Below are 22,736 nucleotides of genomic sequence, written 5' to 3' on the forward strand. Positions count from 1 at the left end.
CGGCGGAATGAAAAAAAAAAACTCACCTGGATCGGTCGGCAAGCAGATCGGCCGAATGAAGTCGGTTATCGGAACGCGGTCGTTCAGCCGCAGCAGCGCGATGTCGTTGTCAAAGTTGAGGAAGCTGAACTTCTGGGCGATGGCTCGCAGCACGAACCGGGTCTCCGGCCGGACGGTGTCGTCGCAACGGTTGTGCTCCCCAAACGTCACCTTGATCATGAACCACATGAAACTGGGCGGAAAGATGAAAACAACTTGGTGTCAATCACGAAACCCGGCCAACTTGCTTCGGGGCTTGCACTCAGACGTTATTTGGTTAGGTGGAGAGAGTCGCGTAGATAATACTCACCCTTTGACGCAATGGGCTGCCGTCAGCACGTAGCGGTCGTTGATTAGCATTCCCCCGCAGTAGAACCGATTGAAGTAGCTCAACCGTGCCATCCAGGGAAACTCGTTGATACCCGTAGGCTGACCGCCAACGATTCGTGAAGCGTCATTACGTTCGCCGCAACCTGCAGTGAAAGCAGAAAAAAATGTGATAGATTGAGAATCTAATGATCTGTAGAAAACATAGGTGCTTTGCACTTTGATGACTGTTTAAAGTTGATAAAAATCGTTGATAGAAGTGCGTATATGACTTGCAACAGAAATAAGAAGAACGTTGATATTTATCTTACGAGACGAGCCCATTTTTTTCTGATTGAGTCGAGGATCGAAAAGTTTTTTTTTTTTTAGCATTTGTCATTAGATCATAAGTTGATAAAATTTAGCTGAAACTCTGTAACCACAGTCAAAATTGGGCATTCTCTAAACATGTATGTCTTAATCCTACCAAGCCAATTAAGTTCCTGCCGGCCCACTTCCATCACGCTAAAGGCGTTTCTGCCGAATTAAACCGGAGGTTCAAAAGGGAAGGACTGGGCATGTCACTACTGCAGGAGCCATGGTTCAACAAATGAAAAAGTCTTGGAATTCTAATGCATGCATACATGTAAGTTAACGTATGGGGAGAATCAGAGTTCACCAAGAATTTGCAATACTCGTCGTGATTCACGCGCAAGCTTCGACCGACAAACACTGCTGCATGAAACAACCGAGAGTAAACGGGGGAAGATGTCCTCATCCTGCTTTCGTTAACTGAAACCGCAACTAAATTAAGTTTTATCATGATATGGTCTTCTACTAAGTTGTTTCTTAGGGTATCAACTACCATTCTTTCAAGTCAGAGCTAAATCGAACTCGCTGAAACGGCGTACTGAGTGAGACTGTAGGTCATCCAATTTCCCATATATTTGGACTAAAATTCCCATACAAACCTTCAACTCATTTGCGCCAGCTCAGATTTAAACCGACTGAGCTGAATCTTTCACAGATTGCTCTTCTCGTCCAAAGGCACGATTCTAGAGGGTGCCCCGTAATTTTTTCCAACTTTTCTTTCTCGCCATACAAATGTGGGCCGGTCTAAGAGATGCATACGAAGTATGCATCATATCTCTTCGTAGATAATAAATTTTTTCCATATTCTTTCGACATAAAAACCCACCATCATTTGCCACAGTCTGCTCTAAGTTTCAATCGGCCACGTCTTCTTCTTCTTCTTCTTCTTTATGGCTCTACGTCCCCATTGGGACTTGGCTTGCTTCGCTTTAACTTAGTGTTCTTTGAGCACTTCCACAGTAGACTGTCCCAAAAAAATCGATGTTCGAAAAGTCAAGGTGCTCAACCTTTAAATGAAAGATATGTATATTTGAAGCATTTTTGTAGAACATTTCGATTTTCTAAAAAGGTTCCGCCAGGGCAATTTTTGAAAAAATGACTCTTTTTCATGAAAATTTTCAAAAAAAAATTTTTTTTTCGTAATATTTTTTCTTTTTTTGAATTTTTTAAAATATTTTTATATTTTTCTATAACCTATAGGCATTCTTTAAGGGTATTAGTTTTTGAAATAATGTGTTGATATTGACGGCAGAACCTTTTTTGTGCTGATAAAGGTCTTTTTCAAAGCATTTTTCTTTAAAATTTGCTAAAAAATACATGTACTATTGTTTTTCAACCATGGAAATTTCATCTGATAGTACTATTAATATGCGTCATTTCTCTAAAAAAGATTTGAAATATCTTGTCGTGATGACTGGTAGCGACTAATTAAGTTCGAGATTATTTCATGGAATCCCCGACTATATCAATATTACTTTTGTCATTGAACGATTCATCGGCGAAATGTTCAGCGATAATAGAATCCAAGCACAGCACAAAGTGAAAGATTTTTTCTGAAGAATTGGAATGTGGTTTTCCTTTGCCTTCAGCCATCAATGTTAAGAAGCTACCAATTTTTTTTTTTTGTTAAAAGGTGCTGGAGTAGGCTGGTTTTGCTAATGCTCCCAATCATGTAGCCACAAACACGGAATACTGTATTAGTTTCACTTTTGGTCGAGAAAATTTGTTTTGTTATAGTAGATATTTCAACCTATGAGAAATCAAATAGTTTTTCAGCGCTCGGAGCTGTTTTTGACAAATTTGCGGCTGATTATCGATGCTTTTCATGTGATCTATGAAACCTGACAGGTATTCCCGATCGTCCAAACTGTACGAAGAATTTTTCACTTCCAACATATACTGCGACAGCGTGATGGTTCTGAGGTTTACATTCGCGGCTTATATGATTTACTCCAGCACTTTTGTTTATTGAAACAACCACTTTCGGACAACCTTTTCTAATATATTTTTCTATCGGAATCACTCGGATCGACACAGATTCTACAATAGTACTGCTACGCGCGCGAGGTGGATTTGTACTGACTAGTGTTTATTCGAATTGTAGGGTAGGGCGGGGCAAGATGAGCACCCTAAGGATCACGATGAGTTTATTGAAAGTGAACACAATTTTTCAAGGTACCTCTCAGTAGTTCATTTCTATATCATGTTTTCTACCACCCATAAACATGGCAAGGTTCAAAATTCACAATAAGGATTATTTATTTGACTAAACAAAAAAGATGTTTTTGGTCAGTACGAACATGCTGCGGGGCAAGAAGAGCACTACATTAAAAACCCAATATTTTAACTATAAATTGGCCATACAGTGATTGATATATCAAATCTTGTTTATAGCTTTGGTATCACGTTCCAAAATTATCAGTTTCTTTTTTGATTATTAAAAAAATGCGGTTCTATAATACTTTATACGAAATGACCCGAAATACAATGAACAATTATTAAGTGGCTTATTTTTAGAAATTTACGCAACCAAATAGTTACAGAGGATACGGAAACCTATGTTTGGCACTATTTAGTGGATTATAATAATTTCAAAATATTTTCTATACTCCCATCAGGGGTGCTTATCTTGCCCCAATATAGAGAAATAACTAAAACTGAATAAATTTGAATGTTTGTTGTTAAAAAATATTGTCTAATATAATTTAAAATGCTTTGTAGTATGCTAGTAATGTTGGCTGATAACCAGAATTATGGTAAAACTTTGATTCTGACGTAAAAACCTTATTTTATTTTGATGATTTCGTATAAGAAAATGCCCTAATAGAAAAATATGATACAACGTGCTTCACAACCCTTTCGGGCTATCATCTTGATCATACAGGGAATGATACAATCATTCACCCTATCAGCAATGTATAATACATTTTTATTAGGGTGCTAAAAATCCATGCTATTGACTAATTTGACGATATTTTTCAATTCGTTCATTATGAAGTTTTTCAGGTTTAGAAACAGGATGAACTTTATTCTAACGGATTATGATGTTGTTTGGACAAAATTCATCATAAAAGTAGTAAAACGGAGGGGTGCTCATCTTGCCCCGGGTGGCCATCTTGCCCCGTCCTACCCTAGCTACGATCTCGGTGGATATGTGAGGAGAATGTGTGCCTTTTGCGGTACAGAGAACAATGATAGCGATAATGAGAGTGTTGGTGTGGATCGTAGGTGACAGCTGATTACAGTTAGTTTTGATGCAATAAACACTTTGTGGCGTGAATCATTTGGAACACCTATTGGTAAAAAAAACAACAACATTACAATGGTTGGCACGCTGCTGAAAAACTGGACATTTCGACAGTGATTCTTCATTAGGGCCTAACTGGCATTTTCGATTTCTACATCTTGCTCTAGAAACAAAAAGAATAATGATTTTGTTTGTTTTGATCAAGTTATTAGAGAGAGTCGACGAAGAGAAATCGATCAAGTCAGTTAGGTCTTTGTCGATTTATTCCTCCAGCACTATTGAACATCAAAGACTGTCCTGTGCTATCATCACTATTTGCATTCCACGGAAATACCACGGTAGTGTCGTTCATCCCGAAAAAAGAAAAAAATGTAATATTAATGAGCACGAAACACCACGATGCAAAAGTTGATAGCTTCTCCCTGAAAAAAAAAAACACAGAAATAATACGATACTTAAACAGTACAAAGGGGGCTATTGACACAGTAGATCGACGAATTGCATACTATTCGATGAAACGAGACAACAGGAATTAGATGGTGGTGACAGTGGTCAGCATCTGCAATCTAATTAATTTGACTGTCAATAATGCTTTCATCATCTACAAAGTAGTACATAAAGGATGAAACATTGCCATTTAAAAAACGAGTACCTATTTAGGGAGCGGCTGAGTTCCAAACTTGTTTAACCAGATCGCATTAAACCGCGTTCACCAGCAGCTATGCAAATTATAGGCAACATGACATCCGACCTAAGCTCGATGAAACCGTTCCGACCATCTCAGCTGTGCGTACGCAAACCTCCTCGAAACTATCATACGAAGCAGAGAGAAGAGAATTTCGTCGTCAAATCGTTTCCGTGGTACACATATTACAACATTCCCACACAACCAACACTAGCTAACCCATGCACCCAACAGCGTCCCATACGTCACAACACACAGTACTCTCCCTTTCTTCGACGGTGAAACATCCGAAAAGTGCAAAATTCCGGACGTCGAACAGTGTTAAAAAGTCCCCACTAATCAATTTTCCCATTAATTTAGCAAGGGTACAAAATTGTTAAGTAGGTTTTTATTTGTTATATCTCCACATCAAAGCTCTGCAACCAAATTTCAACCTTAGTGAAGCCATTCTACCAAAATTTCGACATACCTCCGTGCAAACAAGGCACTTCACAAGTGGGTTTCCTTCGAGTAAGTAAAAGTGTTACCGACAATAACGGCAACAATGGGAACCCAAGTTTGACCTTAAATGTTTTTTGTTTTTGTATTTATATTTGTTAGTTGTTTTGCTTAAAATAAGAATAATAATGGAGCGTCCATAAATTGTGTCACACTTTAAGGGGTGAGGGAGTGTTCAGCAAAGTGTGACGACCCTTACAAAACTTTCAGAGGTTCCATACAAAAAGTGTGACATAGTGGGGAGGGGGATTGAAAATGATCATTTTTGCGTGACGTAATTTATGGACGTTCCCTAATAATAAACTCGCTATAAAGATAAATGTTAGTATTGTTTAAAAAAAAAAGTAATTTGGGAACCCCTGCTCCAATATGAAATTAAATTCAAATTTGTTATATATTTCCAATGTATGTCTCCCGAAGGAGTACTAGATGGGGTTTGAAAAGGGGAACAAAATTTATATGTCTAAACACGAAATCCGGGATGAAGAGAGATGCGCGGTGTCAAAATTTCGATTATTATCGAACATTCATATACCTGGGATTTTTCTTCGAAAATGATTAGTATTTGGGATATATATTCATAATCGGAAAACTAGAAAATATTTCATCATCGAATTTTTTTCCATACATTTTGTATGGGACGTTTTTTGGGCTAAAATAGCAATTATTGATTTTTAGTATGGAAATAGCCAAAAACTCAGCTAACTAAAATCTTCCACGATAGAATATTTTCAAATTTGGCATTTATACATTATAGCCGAAATTCTAACATCCTATGAAAAAAAATCCTAGGTACCGTGATTTCGGGTGAAATTGATCACTTTTCGCAGTTTTGGGCGCCTATTTTTTGAATATTCAACGATATGGTTGAACTCAAACTTTTAAAACAAGTACGACCACGGTTTTCATCAGTCGAGGTTGAGACTTTTGTTACAAATCATTTTATCACAATAAATGTCATTTGAAATAAAAAATCAAAAATTTCACTTACGTGGTGAGATTGATCAGTCAGTGAAATGCCTTTGTAAGTCTTGAAAACATTTTTTCTACCTAAATTAAGTATCCCAGAATGCGAAAAGCTTTGCAAAACTTTTACAACTTTACTAAATTTTGAATTATTTAAGTTTAAAGTTTAATAATTCCCAAAAAAACGCCTGAAAGTATGCAATTTCCATACTAAATATATAATTACACTGCTGTACTTCCGAAAAGTATAATTTTATGCATAAATTTGAATATTCATAGAATTTTTTATGACGAAATCGGATTGAGCGAATGCTTGGCAGCTAGAAACGCTAATTCGAATATTCATTACAAGTGCGATACTGCTACGGTAACAAAAGTTTGAAAGTGTCTTTGAAGTTTGCCCAACACGCAGTATTGGAAAATATCAGATTTAATACATAAATATGTGACTAATTGGCTACAACACATGTTAACTTATCATTCAATAACCCTTGAGCTAGATGATGGCCATTTCCCACATACTGTTTCAAGTTTAGAGCGTTATTTTTGACAATTAAAAATGCCCCTCACATCGATCAATTTCACCCCACTGATCAATTTCACCCGTAATCACGGTACATGAAAGTTCGATAATAATCTAAATTTTGACACCGTGAGATGAAAGAAAATGATGATCAACGGAGGGGGGGGGGGGGGGAGAGTCTGGAGAGGAGTTTTGAGGAGCAAAACGGGAAGGTGGAATTCGTGGAGTCTGAGCAAGATGTTAGAGTAACTGGTGCGATGGTGATCTCCAAGACGGACCGCGTGAAGAAGTTTGTACCGTAAAACGGGGTATCTTTGATAATGCGGGTAACTTTGATAGGGCGCCAGGCATTGTATAATTTATCTTATAACTATGATTCCTTCAACCAGTTAAGAAAAAGGCAAACGTAAACCCATTCTATACATATGAAAGTTTATCTTGGACGTATTTTCATTAAAATCTAGTTTTTATACAACTTTTTGGACAAAAAATAAAAATTGTTGATATTTTTGTCATTTATCAACCCCTTCAAACAATCTGCTATACGACTTCGTTACAACTATTTTTTCAATGAATGGACTCTTATTCTCGATAGATTCATCATAGTAGATTCCAAATCTGGCCTTGAATCTCTTAACGAAGTGTGTTTTTACGAAATGGAAGCAATTTTGTAAATTGGGATGTAAATCTTCATTAATTTATAAACGCCTAAAAGTATGCAATGCCCTTGTAATTTCATGCAGAAAAATATGTGTTGCTCAAAATTTGTTAATAAAACATTGAAAAACTACCTAAAAAAAGAAAACTAACCATGAATAGCATGTAATCATATGTTGATGTACCGTCAAGCATTTATTATTACAAAGATAATGATTTTTGATAGCTAAATTTATTGTGTTTTGCACTCAATACTGCAGAAACTCATTTTTATATGTAGAATTTAGTAAAAAATCAATGTTTTGATATAAAAAATCTATCCGATATATTCCACAAGCCTTCTCTAATCATATGTATACTCCTAAGATTTCAATCTGTGATTATTTTTTGAGATTTGATGTGTTTTTAGGGCATTATCAAAGTTACCCCAAAATGAAAATCTGATTTCCGGTTACCGTAAAACGGGGTATCTTTGATAATGCGGGTAACTTTGATAGTGCGGCAGGCATTGTGTAATTCATCTTATAACTATGATTCCTTCAACCAGTTAAGAAAAAGTTAAACGTAAATCAATTCTATACATATGAAAGTTCATCTTAGACGAATTTTCATTAAAATCTAGTTTATATACAACTTTTGGGACAAAAAATAAAAATTGTTGATATTTTTGTCATTTATCAACCCCTTCAAACAATCTACTATACGACTTCGTTACAACTATTTTTTCAATGAATGGACTCTTATTCTCGATAGATTCATCATAGTAGATTCCAAATCTGGCCTTGAATCTCTTAACGAAGTGTGTTTTTACGAAATGGAAGCAATTTTGTAAATTGGGATATTATTCTCCATACATTGATAAACGCCTAAAAGTATGCAATGCCCTTGTGATATCATGTAGATAAATGTGTGTTGTTTAAAATTTGTTAATAAAACATTAAAAAACTACCCAAAAAAAGAAAACTAACCATGAATAGCATGTAATCATATGTTGATGTACCATTAAGCATTTATTATTACAAAGGTAATGATTTTTGACAGTTAATGTATTGTGTTTTGCACTCAATACTCCATAAACTCATTTTTATATGTAGAAATTAGTAAAAAAAATAATGTTTTGCTATGGAAATTGTATCTTATATATTCCACAACCCTTCTCTCATCATGTTAATACTCCTAAGATTTCAATCTGTGATTATTTTTTGAGATTTGATGTGTTTTTAGGGCATTATCAAAGTTACCCCAAAATGAAAATCTGATTTTCGATTCTATGAAAAACTGAATGTTCTTCAAAATATTTCAGATTATCTAATCTTTTAATTGCAATTGATAACTGATACCCCAGTACTTGTTTTAAAAATATAAAACTCGGGGAAATACTGTTACATGTAAAAATATTGAGAAAATTCGATGAAAAACTATCAAAGTTACCCCATTTTACGGTACCATTTTCGGAGAAACAAGTGCTCCAGTGTTCGGAGTCCTACAAGACCATATTCGCGGGTCAACCATTCAACGCGAAATCATATTCTAATGCTACCCAGTGTGACGTCAACCGGACAAATCTTCCGAAGCGGATCACAACCAAGTGTTGGACCACCCTACTCCGGTCCGGAGAGCCTCACCCTACGATCACGTCGCACATCTCCATCTGGGGCAGCAGGGACGGATGTCCTGGGGCCTGAAAAAATTCTAAAAATATTAACATAGGTGGAAGTAGTGGTGCGATCAACCCCTTCGCAAGTAGCGGGTTGATGAGGTCTGCGACAAGGAGAAGTGAGGAGTCAGGTGCTGGAAGCTGCTTACGTAGCTCAAGTGTGGGAACTCCTGTCCACTCCACGGCAAGCCAGCCGGTGGAGGTCATGGACGGAGCGTGGTTGCTGAGGGCCATCAGCCAAGAAGTAGGAAAAGAACGGCCCGCATTAGAGGTTGCTGAGCACCAGCTTGGCAAAATCATCGACTTTGCGACAACTAAGTCGAATATAAGCAAGGACCTGAAAACGGCCTTGCTTAGACTTGCTTAGCCAGGGTTCCCGGAAAGCTGGGAAGGGTGGGCCTGAAAAGGCTGGCCCGTCCCGGAACGATGGGAACAAGGGGTTGCGACCATTGGTGGGCCCTCAGCAGCCACAGAGCAGGGCGATCCAAGGAGAGGACCCTCCTTGGACAAAGGTAGAGCGGAAGAGGAAGAAGTAGGTGAATCCACAGGTAGAAGTGCAGGACGCCAAGCCAAGGCGTAGGAGGGCAGGTGCCAGGCGCGAGAAAGGTGACGCTATCGTCATCAAGACGGAACAGTCTATGTACTCGGACGTCTTGAAGACGATGCAAAGCGACGCCAAGCTGGAGGGTCTTGGAGCCGACGTGCGCAGTATTAGACGTACTCGTACGGGCGAGATGATCCTGGAGCTGAAGCGCCAGAAGGAACACAAGGGCGCCGCCTACAAGAGGCTGGCAGAAGAGGTCCTTGGTGAGGGTGTGCAGGTGAGGGCTCTGACAAATGAGGCGACTCTGAAGGTCAAAGACATTGACGAGATCACCGAAGTGGAAGAGCTCGTCAGGCACTGCGGCAACAGTGCGATGTGCAGGTGGCCGCCGCAGCCGTTAAGCTACGGAGAGGGCCAGCAGGGACACAGATAGCTCTGGTTCAGCTACCTGTGGCGGATGTTAAAAAGTCCGTTAAAGTAGGGAGTATAAAGGTGGGCTGGTGTGCATGTCACCTGACATTCCACGAGCCACCAGAGGTTTGCTTCAGGTGTCTGGAAGGTTGTATATCATTTCACCGAAAACCATTTCGCGGAATTTTTTTTCGCGGTGTAACATTTCGCGGAATGAACCATTTCGCCGAATACGATTTCGCGGAATGACTTTTCGCGGAATGTACTGTTTCGCGGAATTTAATATTTTGCATATAATTATTTTCTCTGCTAAACTTTACTCGCCCCTACACCGATTCATACGCAATCATAATCACCATAGCTCTGTGATTATTGTTGTAAATATGATACTTTTCTGGAAAAAATATTTGCCTTCTTTAAGCTAAGCTGTTCTTAAGAATTCTGAATGTCAGGCCAAAGGACACTAGGCCGACTGTCATTAGATCAAAATAAGTGGAAATAAGAGCGAATGGACATTAGGCGTAATGACCAACAAGCCATCGTTGTCACATAAATAGATTGAACTTTCAAGCGTTTATCTAGCAACATCAGAGTTTTTTTCCTTCTTTAAAACATGACTATTCTATCCACGTTGTTGTTTGGCGAACGAATTGCTAAATGTTTCATCATATACCTTCTTTTTATCAAAGGTGTCAGGCCATTCGGCTGAAGGTCATTAGGCCGAATGATCATTAAGCCGAATGGTCATTGGGTCTTCTTCTTGCCGTTACGTCCGCACTGAGGCAAAGCCTGCTTCTCAGCTGTTCTATGAACACTTCCACAGTTATTAACTGAGAGCTTCTTCTGCAAATGACCATTCTGCATGTGTGTATCGTGTGGCAGGCACGAAGATACTTTATTGCTGCTGAATCTACTGCTATTTTACCCATCAATTTTTCCTTCTTTTAAATATAGGCTGTTCTTTCTAGTATCATTGCTAAAATGGTTTTTGGCGCTGAAACTGCTGATATTCAATTCATAAATGAGTGTAGAATTAGCATTCAAGTTAAAATACACATTAATAAAAACAAAAAAAAAATCATGAATTTTACCATCTTTAAAACATAGACTATTCTTTCTAGTTTCATTGTTAAACTAGTTTTTGGCAAAAAATGTTGGAAGAGGTAAAAACAACGGCTAACTTTCAATTCGTCCTGTCAAAGGCTGTTCAAGTATTGTGCAGTTTTCGGCGAACAAATTGATAACTTCATAGAATATTTTACCTTCTTTCGATAATAGGCTGTTCTTTCAAGTTACATTGTTGAACTTTTTGGCTGGCAATCATACGTCTAACTTCATCTGAGTGAGTTTTTTAGAAGCTAGGCTAGGCTTGATCCTACTGTCGTTACCCTTCTTTAAACCAGGAGCTGTTCTTTCGAGTTGTATTGTTATTTTATTTACTGGCGGTCTCACTGCTAACTCCGTATGAGATTTGTTATTCTTCTTTAAATAGGCTGTCATTTCACATAACTTGCTGGTGAGCAAACTGATATCTATATCTGAGATTCTTCCTTCTTTTTAAGAATAGATTGTTTATTTATAAGCTGCAGTACTACAGTGTTGTTTAGTGAGCCAAGGGCTGAAAGTCTCTTTAATAAAGACAAATCTATCAATCAATCAATTGTTTGGTGACCCAGTACCTAACTAATTCTTCTAAGGTTTTTTTTTCTTATAACTATAAGCAGATCTTTCAAGGCCTATTATCCATTTGGTCTAACACCCCAATGATTATTGGATCTTATGTCCATTCAGTCTAATGTCCTCCGGCCTAATGAACCAGCATCATAATTCTGGATCTGAACCTGCTACTCAGCCTCCACACTTTCACCCTTATTGATTGAACTTTTTTTTGGTATAAGAACTTCTAAATTTATATTATCAGAGAATTTCCCTCCTTTAATAAATAGGCTGTTCTTTCAAAGTTTACTGTAACAAAAATTGAAATATTGATATCACAGATAAGCAGACGTTAGACTCTAATAATCCCAATTTAACTGCCAATTTGAAACTTTGATAGTTGGCTAACTGACCACTCGTGACACTCATATCAGTTTTGTTTGGGTTAGACGTTCACACCCTACCGCAACCTAGTTCATGGTTGGCCAAACTCAGTACAGGAAACATTCGGTCGGTGCAAACGGTTTATCTGCAATGCTTTTTAACTGCAAGTCTGGTAAGTGCAACAAATTTGCAGTTATCGCTCCGCTATCCATCGAAACGGTGCGTCAAGTTAGCCCAAATGAACGGTCAAATGAATTTTGCGTTCATTTAACGTCAATTGATGGGTTGTTGATGCCTGTCTGACGTTGCAGTTATCGAATTTTGTTCGCTAAGTGAAACGTAAACATGTTGCAGTTATCGAACGTCTACTGTAGTTTCAGTATTGAGCGGTTATGTGTCCGCGCCACGAAAGTGTTGAAAGTGTAACGTTTGTGTCTGTGTTGATGGGAAACATTTCATTTTACACTTGTTGATTAGTATTTCCAATATTATCATGATGTTGTATCTCGATCAGTTAAAATTTTCTCTCTTATTAACGATTTTCCGCGAAACGGTACATTCTGCCAAATGGTTTTCGGCGAAACGGTGCATTCCGCGAAATGGTACATTCCGCGAAATGTCATTCCGCGAAATGTTACACCGCGACAAGGAATTCCGCGAAATGGTTTTCGGCGAAATGTTATACAATCGTCTGGAACCAGGACACAAGTCGTGAGACTGTAAAGGCCCCGACAGGCGCAAACTGTGTACGCGATGCGGCGCTGAAGGTCATAAGGCCCAAACCTCGAAAAACAGACATCCGATGGGTGGTCCAGGGTGCCCGGCCTTTAAGAAAGCCGCAGTGAACAACAAATCACAGTGCAGGTAACGCAGCTGAACCTGAACCACTGTGATGCAGCTCAGCAACTGCTTTGTCAGGCGGTTTCTGAGTGGGAGACGGATATCGCAATCATTTCGGACCCATACCGAGTACCCGCCGGCAACGGCAACTGGGCCTCGGATGGGACCAGGAAAATGGCGGCGATATGGACGACGGGTAAATACCCCGTGCAGGAGTTGGTGTCTACTACCTATGAGGGCTTCGTGGTCGCCAAAGTAAACGGGGTCTTCTTCTGTAGCTGTTATGCGCCTCCGCGGTGGCCGATCGAGCAGTTCACGCAAATGCTGGACCGCTTAACGACCGTGCTAACAGGGCGAAGGCCGGTGGTAATAGCGGGCGACTTTAATGCCTGGGCCGTGGAATGGGGAAGCCGTTTCACGAACCAGCGGGGTCAGATCCTGCTAGAAACACTTGCCATCTTAGATGTCGACTTGGCTAATGTCGGTACCAAGAGTACCTTTAGTCGAAACGGAGCGGAGTCAATTATTGACGTGACCTTTTGTAGTCCTGGCCTAACAAGTAGTCCGAACTGGAGAGTAGATGATGGCTACACTCACAGCGACCACCTGGCGGATCGCAACAGTATCGACTACAACAACAGCAGACAGCGGATAGAAGAAGAGGCGGCTAGGCCAAGGCCAAGCCCTCGTAGGTGGAAGACATCATACTTCGACGAAGAGGTATTTAGGGAAGCGCTCCGCCGTGAGCGAAACTTAATCGGTTTAGACGGCGACGAGCTGGTAGCGGTGCTCTCACGTGCGTGTGATGCGACCATGCCTAGGCGAGTCCACCCTAGAAATGGGAGGCCACCGGCTTACTGGTGGACCGACGCGATTGCAGACCTGCGCCGCGCCTGCCTACGGGCTAGGCGGCGGATGCAGCGATCACGATCAGAGGAAGAGCGAAACGAACGGCGGGTGGTGTTCGCCGCTGCAAAAGCCGCGCTCAAGACCGAGATAAGAGCAAGCAAAAAGGCCTGCTTTGAGGGTCTCTGTCAGAGTGCCAACACGAACCCGTGGGGTGACGCCTACAGGATCGTTATGGCCAAGACGAGAGGTGTGATGGCTCCTACAGAGCAATCTCCAGAGATGTTGGAGGGGATCATTGGAGGACTTTTTCCGCGTCATGATCCTAGTCCTTGGCCTCCTTTCGTAGGACAGCCGGGGACTGGGGCTGGCGATGAGGAGAGGGTCACCGATGTGGAACTTGCGGGGATAGCTAAGTCCCTTAGCGTAGGTAAGGCCCCAGGTCCGGACGGAGTTCCGAACCTGGCCTTAAAAGTAGCTATTGCAGAGGCTCCCGAGATGTTCAGGTCTGCTATGCAGAAATGCCTGGACGAGGGAGTTTTCCCAGAAGCTTGGAAGAGGCAGAGCCTGGTACTATTGCCAAAGGCGGGGAAACCACCCGGAGACCCGTCGGCATATAGACCAGTATGCTTGATTGACACGGCGGGGAAGGTGCTCGAAAAGATCATCCTCAATAGAATGTTGCGGTTCACTGAGGACGTAAATGGTCTTTCGAGCAACCAGTATGGCTTCCGCCAGTGTTGCATTTGAACTGAACGCGAGCCAAAAGTGAACTGAACGCGTTCAATTTTTTGAACGTGAACACAGTAAACATTGAACTTGCGTTTCAGAGCTTTTCACTGCTCAAGAACGCCCGTTCAGATCCCCATTCGGCTCAATGTTCTAATGCACTATTCTATCAATATGTAAAGCTAATGAATCGGTCCAGTCGTCCAGAGTTCCGTAGAAATAAGACTTCATGGAACATGGCCCTTCACTGTACCACATAATACCGTATTAGTAATACGTACATACATTGCTTTGTGGGGTTGGAAAGGGAGCGGATCGAATCGTCCGGGGTGACAACGCCTCGGTCCTTATGACGCGTATTTATGCGAAATAACGTCCAAAGGCTTGGCTGCGTCATCATATCCTATATGCCTTCTCTCCTAGGACTTTATGACGCATTTGTATACACTCGTTGTTGCACGGAAAATGGACCATACGACCTAGGCCATTGTGGCATCGGGCATTAAGATTCTGCACCGAAATACGGATTATCCGCAATCCACGGTGACCGGACCGGTTCCCCCTCACAATAGAAGGTCAGATTCTGAATCCAATGAGCCCAAGATTGCTAGAATTGGCGAAAAAAAGGCAGAAATATGACCATTTCAGTTTAGCAGGTACCAGGGTATCATGTTAGCATGTTGGCTTATACTGGTGCAGTTCTTGCTCATTGTTCAAGGTGCGTTCAATTTCGAGCTCGCTCGCGTTCCAAATTTTGAACTGAACAATGTTCAGATCGTTTTGATCGCAGCGTGCCGAATTTGAACATGAACGCAAATTGATCGCGTTCAAATGCAGCACTGGCTTCCGGAAGGGGAGGTCCACCGTAGACGCTATCTTGTCGGTTACAAAAACCGCCGAGAAAGCACTTGAGCCTAAGAGGAGGGGAATTCGCTTCTGCGGGGTAGTGACTCTGGATGTAAGGAATGCATTTAATAGCGCCAGTTGGGCTGCTATTGCCGATGCGCTCCTGCGTCTGCGTCACGAATGAACTTCATTGTTTAAAGTGACGTTAATAAAAAAGGCCTGCGTCTGGGGATACCGGAGTACTTGTACAAGATTCTCGGAAGCTACTTCCAGAATCGCGTACTAGTTTACGACACGGAGGTGGGTCGGAAGTGCTTTCACATAACCTCAGGAGTCCCGCAAGGTTCCATCCTGGGTCCGGTGTTATGGAATGTCATGTACGACGAGGTGTTGAGGTTAGAGTACCCAGTGGGAGTGGTGATTGTCGGATTTGCTGACGATATTACGCTCGAAGTCTACGGTGAAACGATCGAGGAGGTAAAGTTGACTGCCAACCACTCGATCAAGGTTGTGGAGGCGTGGATGCGGTCCAGGAAACTGGAGCTGGCTCACCACAAGACAGAGGTGACGGTTGTTAACAACATGCAATCGGCGCAGCAGACGGAGATCAGTGTAGGAGAGTGCACTATCATGTCTAAGCGCTCTGTCAAACACTTGGGCGTGAGGATCGACGACAAGCTTACCTTCGGTAGCCACGTCCATTATGCCTGTAAAAGAGCCTCCACAGCTATTGCGGCACTGTCCCGGATGATGTCCAATAGCTCTGCGGTGTACGCCAGTAAGCGCAAGCTTCTGGCTAGTGTTGCTACGTCCATACTTAGATATGGCGGCCCGGCGTGGGGCACCGCGCTAAGTACTAAATGCTACCGACGGAAGCTGGAAAGTACTTACAGGCTTATGTGCCTGAGGGTTGCGAGCGCGTACCGTACCGTGTCACACGACGCTCTCTGCGTCATTACTGGTATGGTGCCTATCAGCATTCTTATCAGTGAGGACATGGAGTGCTTCGAAATGCGCGGCACAAGAGGCATACGCAGGACTGCCAGGATGGCCTCTATGGTCTATGGCAGCGCGCGTGGGACAGTTCCACCAAAGGAAGGTGGACCCATAGGTTGATACCGAGGGTAGATAGTTGGATTAATAGGCGCCATGGGGAAGTTACATTCCACCTGACACAGGTCCTTACAGGTCATGGTTGCTTCCGACAGATAAGGTAACAATTCACTTGTTTTTATGGATGACACACTTTAAAACTCGTAATACCTTATTTGATGCTGCTTCGAAATTATAAGAATTTCACCATATGAAGAACATATTTCAATTTCAATGGTATTTTAGTTATTTTGGAGCAATACAAATGGTACTATTGAAAAATAAAACCACGACTTGTTCCTTTACACTTAATCATTAAAAGTTTTACATAAAAGTCAACGGTTTCGGCAAAAACAGGGGTAGGGTTGCTCAAGTTTCCCCCTGGTCTAAGGCTGACCCTGAGGGACTTTTAAGGTGAGCTGGCCTGGGCGTATGGACGCCGATGCCACAGGACGCGTGGAGCATCCCATCGGTAGTTACAAATGTTAAAACGTATAATTATCGAGACAGAAACAGTCAATAATCCACAGACCCTGAAGAAGATTCAAATTCGAGGATCGAAACGTCGGTGACGAAATAAAAGAACCAACGCTTATTTCTGTTACTTTAAGCCAAAACCACTTCGTTCGGGCCAAGATCAGAGGGGTACATACAACTCCACAAAGGAGTTGTTAAGGGCAGACTTGTTAGAATCCCAAAATGGCCGCCACAATGGCCGACTTTGGCACCTACTCACGATTTCGAAAGCACAAATCTCTTCGTAAACAAAACCAGCGCACCTGAGCTTCTTATTTTAAGCTTATTACTAGTGAGCAAGAACAGAATAATAAAATGCACTGTTTGAAGCATGCTTCTTGAGATTTGTGCGTTTGGAATTCAGATGCACTGTTGAAGCGGGATTTCAAGACGTTTGTCCTTAACGCTGTGTAATATTCCGTTTATGGCGTTCAAGATATTTATTTTTGATGAAATTAATATGGATATAATATTGGAATCGTTGGACCAGTTCAGGCTGAAAAACAAGCCACATACACTTCAATAAATTCTGAAATCCAGCCACAAGATCAGGGCGTTCCAGTGAAGCTGATTGTTGCTTTGGATGGGAGTTGGGGAACATGGAGTTAAGGAAAACGTTTTAATACAGTCTCCGACTGTCATTATTGGTGCGAAATCCGAAAAGATTTTTTTTTTGCTGGGTGCAGGAACAAAAGATGCTCTGTTTGTAATAGGGTGCTTCAAAAATTACACGTAATCATTCAGTAGCATGGAATCCGATATCATGATTGGAGGGTTTCCAAAATTGATGAAACAGGGTGTGTGGCTGACAGATGGTGATTCGACCACCGTAGCCAAGCTTAAAATATGGTGCCTCTATTCAACATCAATGATGTTGTAACCATGTTACAAAGAACTGTTGAGCTAGTGGCTATATATTACCACAGACAAACAGACGTAGCACTCTGATAATTCCCATCGTACACCAATTTATCGGTCTTTTTCAAAATATGATAGTTGGCCAACAAACTGCCCACCCGTAGCGCTCGCATCGTTTTTGTTCGAGTTTGACGTTTGCTCACTACTGCCACCTAGTTGATGGTCGGCCAAACTTAGTCCTTTTAGCATTGGGCGAATATGTTTCCGTGACTATGATTTGAATCGAAAAATGTTCGAAGTGTTACGTCTGTTTGTCTGTGATATTACACTTTAGAGTACATTAGCACTCTTCCACTTGAGCACTGCTACATTTTTACCGACAGTCTAAGCTCTCTGGAGGCTGTTCGGTCAATTATACTGATGAAGCACAACGCGTCCTTCCTGAATGGAATACGCCTAGTCGTGAGTGCTTTGTCCAAAAGTTCATACACCATCACCAATAGCTTGGGTCCCTACACATTGCTCAAATCCGGGCAATGAGAAAGCCTCTGGCTTTGGTGGGCGCTAGCGAAAGCGGTACAAGCGTCCAAATTGCCTTCGACGATTTTTTTTCATCGGCCCGCCAGGAGACCTTGATCAGCAGGTATCACAAATGGAGAGATGGGTGGGTAGATGATTGCACTCTATCATCCCACAGATGTCGAAGAAGCCATGGTTCAAAGGTTTGAATTTAGGCCACGATTTCATTTTTGTAATGTGTCGGTTGATGCCGGGGGCTAAGGGTATCATTTCCAGGACCACTTGGCAGAAAATTTTGATCTGGACAGACGACTTCTGGATTGATGAACTCTCTGAGAATTCTGCTGATTTTGATGTGCCACACGAGGCAGTCATGCAAAATGTGCGAATTGACCACATTTCAGGGGCTACGGACTCCCGAGTGGTCTCCAAGTTTCTTTTTCTAGTTTTTATGCTTCTTTTTAGGCGCAGAAATAGGGATTAGGGATATTTTATTCAACTAATCAACAATGGTTGTCGGACTTTACGCTTATTACCCTAATGCACTACCAAAAAATCTCTCATTAAAAGTTTGAAAGCCATTTCAAACTTAACTTTCTCTCATTACGCCATTCTTCTGCTAGTCAGAAGTGGTAGGCTCCTTCTTCCATGTAGGGTTTGGGTACTAGTAGTGGACCCCCTAAGCCATCGAAATTTACTTCTGCGGCTTTTTAGCTAATTTAAGGCAGTGGATTGTTCCAAAGTGGATTTTTTAAACAAGTTTCACGTCCCCTCTTTATGTTAAGATCGTCAAACATACCACATTTATAAATTATTCCAGTGAAATACGCATTTGAAAATACGCATCGATTTTGCCTATAATGGACACCACCGGGGTCCATTATAGGATTATTTACAAATATCTTGGCGCCTATAGTGGACCCCCCATTTGATTTCCATGTTAGCTGTCACGCCGCCGACGGTGCCTATAGTGGACCCTCCCTGAGTGTGCGTATAGTGGACCCTTTTGAGTGTTTACATTCATTAAATAGTTAAAATAACCGATTGTTGCGGCCACTGGATTATTTGTTTGCCAGGAACTGATGTGTAGCAATGTAATTGATGTTCCCCCGGTGGAAGTTGCCTGGAAAGAGTTGATTTGGGCATTTATATTTGAGTTTTTATGGAGGGGGTCCACTATAGGCGCAGGGTCCACTACTAGCACACAACCCCTACAAGTACATGGAGCTCGTGTTGAAGAGTCAGAATCATGGGAACTAATCAATCAGTCAAATCAATTACTTTGCTCTAGTGAAATCTAATGGCTCCATAGCCAAGAATGAGAATGCCTCGACATCGTAATATACATCATTCACGCGTTTCTGAGCGAAGCACAACATGACTAAGCAGAGATAGAGCTAAAGCAACACAACCTCGTTCGGGAAATAACGATATAAGACACTCATCGACTCTCACACCCCACCCGGTCGTGCTCCTGCTAGCTATAGCCAGTGGTGGAAATTGATCGCCAACATGTGCTTACGCGCTACAAAAAAATGCCATCGCATCGCAAACCTTTGCTGTGCGATTGTGTTCGCATGTTTTTGGCTCACGATCGTACGACACGAACGCCAACGAATGCATTGCATCTTTTGCAAGCGCGATGCTTTTTAATTTTAGAGGTTCGCGGCCGATATTTCTGTAATGAAATCAAATGTTGGTAAACTTTTTCGTCGATATCATTTATTGGTATGGTACCTGATCAGTATAATCATAAAACACCCAACTAATTACCTTTAAGTGTACAAAAAATGGCAACAAACCAAGTGTTCTTTATTGTGATCTTTCTGGCGAACCAACTGCGATTCTGCTCGTTCGACATTTGTTTTTTGTTGGTTCGTCGATTCGGGAAATCGTGAACCGTTCTCTCTTTAGGGGTTCTCGAGCGCGTGAGCAAAGATTGTGTTTGATGCGAACCGAAAAACACGTCAAGCGCATGCACTATGGGGAAAGTGGTGGCCAAAAATCGAAAAATTTACTTGCTTTGAATGACGTGTCTTATATACCATTTGATAGCCAGATAGTTCAAACCTAGATTCCCAAAATTTTAGCCCTCTGTGATGGAAACTCATTGCGCCACAGATATCAGACTTAGAAAAATAGTGAAAATTGTAGAAAAAATGCATTTTAAACAAATACAATTTTCTCAGTGAAAAAACGGTTTAATTTTGGAATTTAATCCACCGTTGGAAATGTTATTGTCTGAACTTTAAAATGGGTGTGTTGTTGGGGTTACACGGTTAATTTAAATGAGTAAAAAATGGGTAATTATTGACAAAAACAACATTGTTTGCCTAAGTTGGTCTATATCTAACAAGCAGGGTCGAGCAGTCTCAAGAGACCACCTCCACAGTTTAGTTTGGGGTCCATACTATCTGCAGAACGCGAATCCAGCTGCGGATAGCTGCGGATGAGCACCATTTTGACACAAGCCCGAAAAATGGCTTTTTCTATTTTTTTTTTTTTGTTAATTACGATCATTGCATTGATTATGCGAGCACATACAAAAAAGTCGTACAAATTAAACAGTGCTTCAAAGGTGGAACTGTTAATTGTCAAATTAAGTCTTTAAAATGTTATACACTTAATTATTTTTATGTTAAAAGTGGGTAAAAACTGACCGAAAATTATCTTTCCATACACAAACTGTATTAACTCATCTGGACTGAAATGCTTCTTTTGTTCACGGAAATCTTGTTTATATTTTGAATATATATTTACCAACAGGGGAAGGAAAAACACATCTTATATATTTGTTTTACTAAAAATACCTGCTTGTATTTAAAAGACGAGGGCAATATTTTCAAATCATAAGTTTGTTTTGAACTTAAACGCTAGCAACCTGAACATCGCACAGTAGTTAATTAAACGTAAACAAATCTGAAAATAATTGTTTGTAGTAATATGAACGTGTAACCACAGACAAACAGACGTATCACTTGGAACAAAATGCGATAAAAATCATCGCCACGAAAACATAATCGCGCAATGCTTATTACGTTAAAAAGGGAAACGATCTGAGTACAGTGGGACGTCTTTATGTCTGCGGTGTTACTTTAGATCTGAAAACAAATCTCAAATAGTCAATGCAACAAGAGCATTTGAATATATCAAGGCAAAATATAATTTTGATCTTCCTAAAGAAGAACGACTACAGTAGACGATCGCTCGGTGCAAACGCTTTAACTGCAATGCTTTTTAAGTCCGCTAAGTGCAACAATTTTGCAGTTATTGCACCGCTATCCGTCATAATGAAATGTCAACATGCACATTGGCTGCCTTCTGCAGCAACTGACAGTTATATGACATCTACTAGTTTTTGCAGTTATTGAATTTTATTCGTTAAGTGAAACGTAAACATGTTGCAATTATCGAACGTCTACTGTACTTCAAAAGTTGAAGTACGTAGCACAATATTTTAACAATGCATAGAAAAATGCTCACACAAAAAAAGCTTTGAAAAATACAATAACGATTGGCGCAACGCTTATTCGGAATTTGGAAACGATGTTATGTTTGGTGGTAATGTGGGCACTTTACAAAAATAGCATATAGACATAACGATTCGAATATGGTGAATTTGATTGACCATGTTCTCAAAAATCGTGAAATTGATATTGCTTGTGAATTTGATTAAGTTTCTAGAGACAGTGAAAATTATGTTCTATTTAGCACTTAGCAGTATATTCATTCCTGCAGTATAAAAAATGGAGACATATCATCAACTTTGTGAATTATGTTGATATGTGTTCAGTAAAATAATAGAAGCATATTAAAAAATATATCCATTCGACGAGTTTGAACTTATATTACTGCCTATTGGACGCAGTGGCTTAATTTCCCCAACAGGGGTGAAAAAAAAGGGGGGGGGGGAGGGTGGCAGGCAAATTGGAGAGGGGGGGGGGGCTTCTGATTGATAAACAATTCTTTACCATTATACCTGATTAACATTAAAAAAATGGAGGGGGGGGGGGGCATTTACCTCGAAGGGGGGGGGGGGGTGCGAGTGCTTCCACCTCCGTCTCTCCTTATTTTATCTTATGCATGTTATTCTAGTTTTGATTTGCCTTTGAACTGCCTTAAAAATTAAAAACAAACGTTTAAGTTTATGTTCAGGAATAAGTAGTTCCTAACTGGGTTAAATACTAGTTACATCTTCCAGATGTGATGAAAATACATAATTTCGACTAATTTTATGCTAATCTTACTAGAAAACTTTAAAAAAATGCGGAAAAACCAAAAAAATATTTTTGGCCACCACTTTTTATGGAGCCGCCCCATAGTGGCATGATGCTTTCCACCACTGGCTATAGCACATGTTAAGTTGCCCACATTGTTTCCAGTCGGCAATTAACGCCTTTCTTAACGACCCACAGCATGCGTGTGCCGCGAAACGAAATTAAAATCACAAAAAAAAAATCAAGAGTATGTCGAAGAAAGCCATTGCTCCCGTGTATCCGGAATAGATTAGCTAATAAACAAACAGCCTCCGATTCGAGATTCGAA

General features: G+C 40.8%; 1 protein-coding gene across 1 annotated transcript in view; it reads right to left on the reverse strand.

Annotated features, from left to right (window-relative positions):
* The window catches only part of LOC134285492 (venom protease-like), an 84,413-nt gene that overhangs the window by 30,047 nt on the left and 31,630 nt on the right, over nt 1–22,736 (reverse strand). The window contains exons 2-3 of the mRNA XM_062846314.1: nt 350–512; nt 27–232 (exon numbers count right to left, since the gene is read on the reverse strand). Of these exons, the coding sequence (XP_062702298.1) occupies nt 27–232; nt 350–512 (369 nt within the window). The remainder of the gene's footprint in view (nt 1–26; nt 233–349; nt 513–22,736) is intronic.

This window comes from Aedes albopictus, chromosome 1 (genome assembly GCF_035046485.1).
Source record: "Aedes albopictus strain Foshan chromosome 1, AalbF5, whole genome shotgun sequence".
In the NCBI taxonomy this organism is placed as follows: domain Eukaryota; kingdom Metazoa; phylum Arthropoda; class Insecta; order Diptera; family Culicidae; genus Aedes; species Aedes albopictus.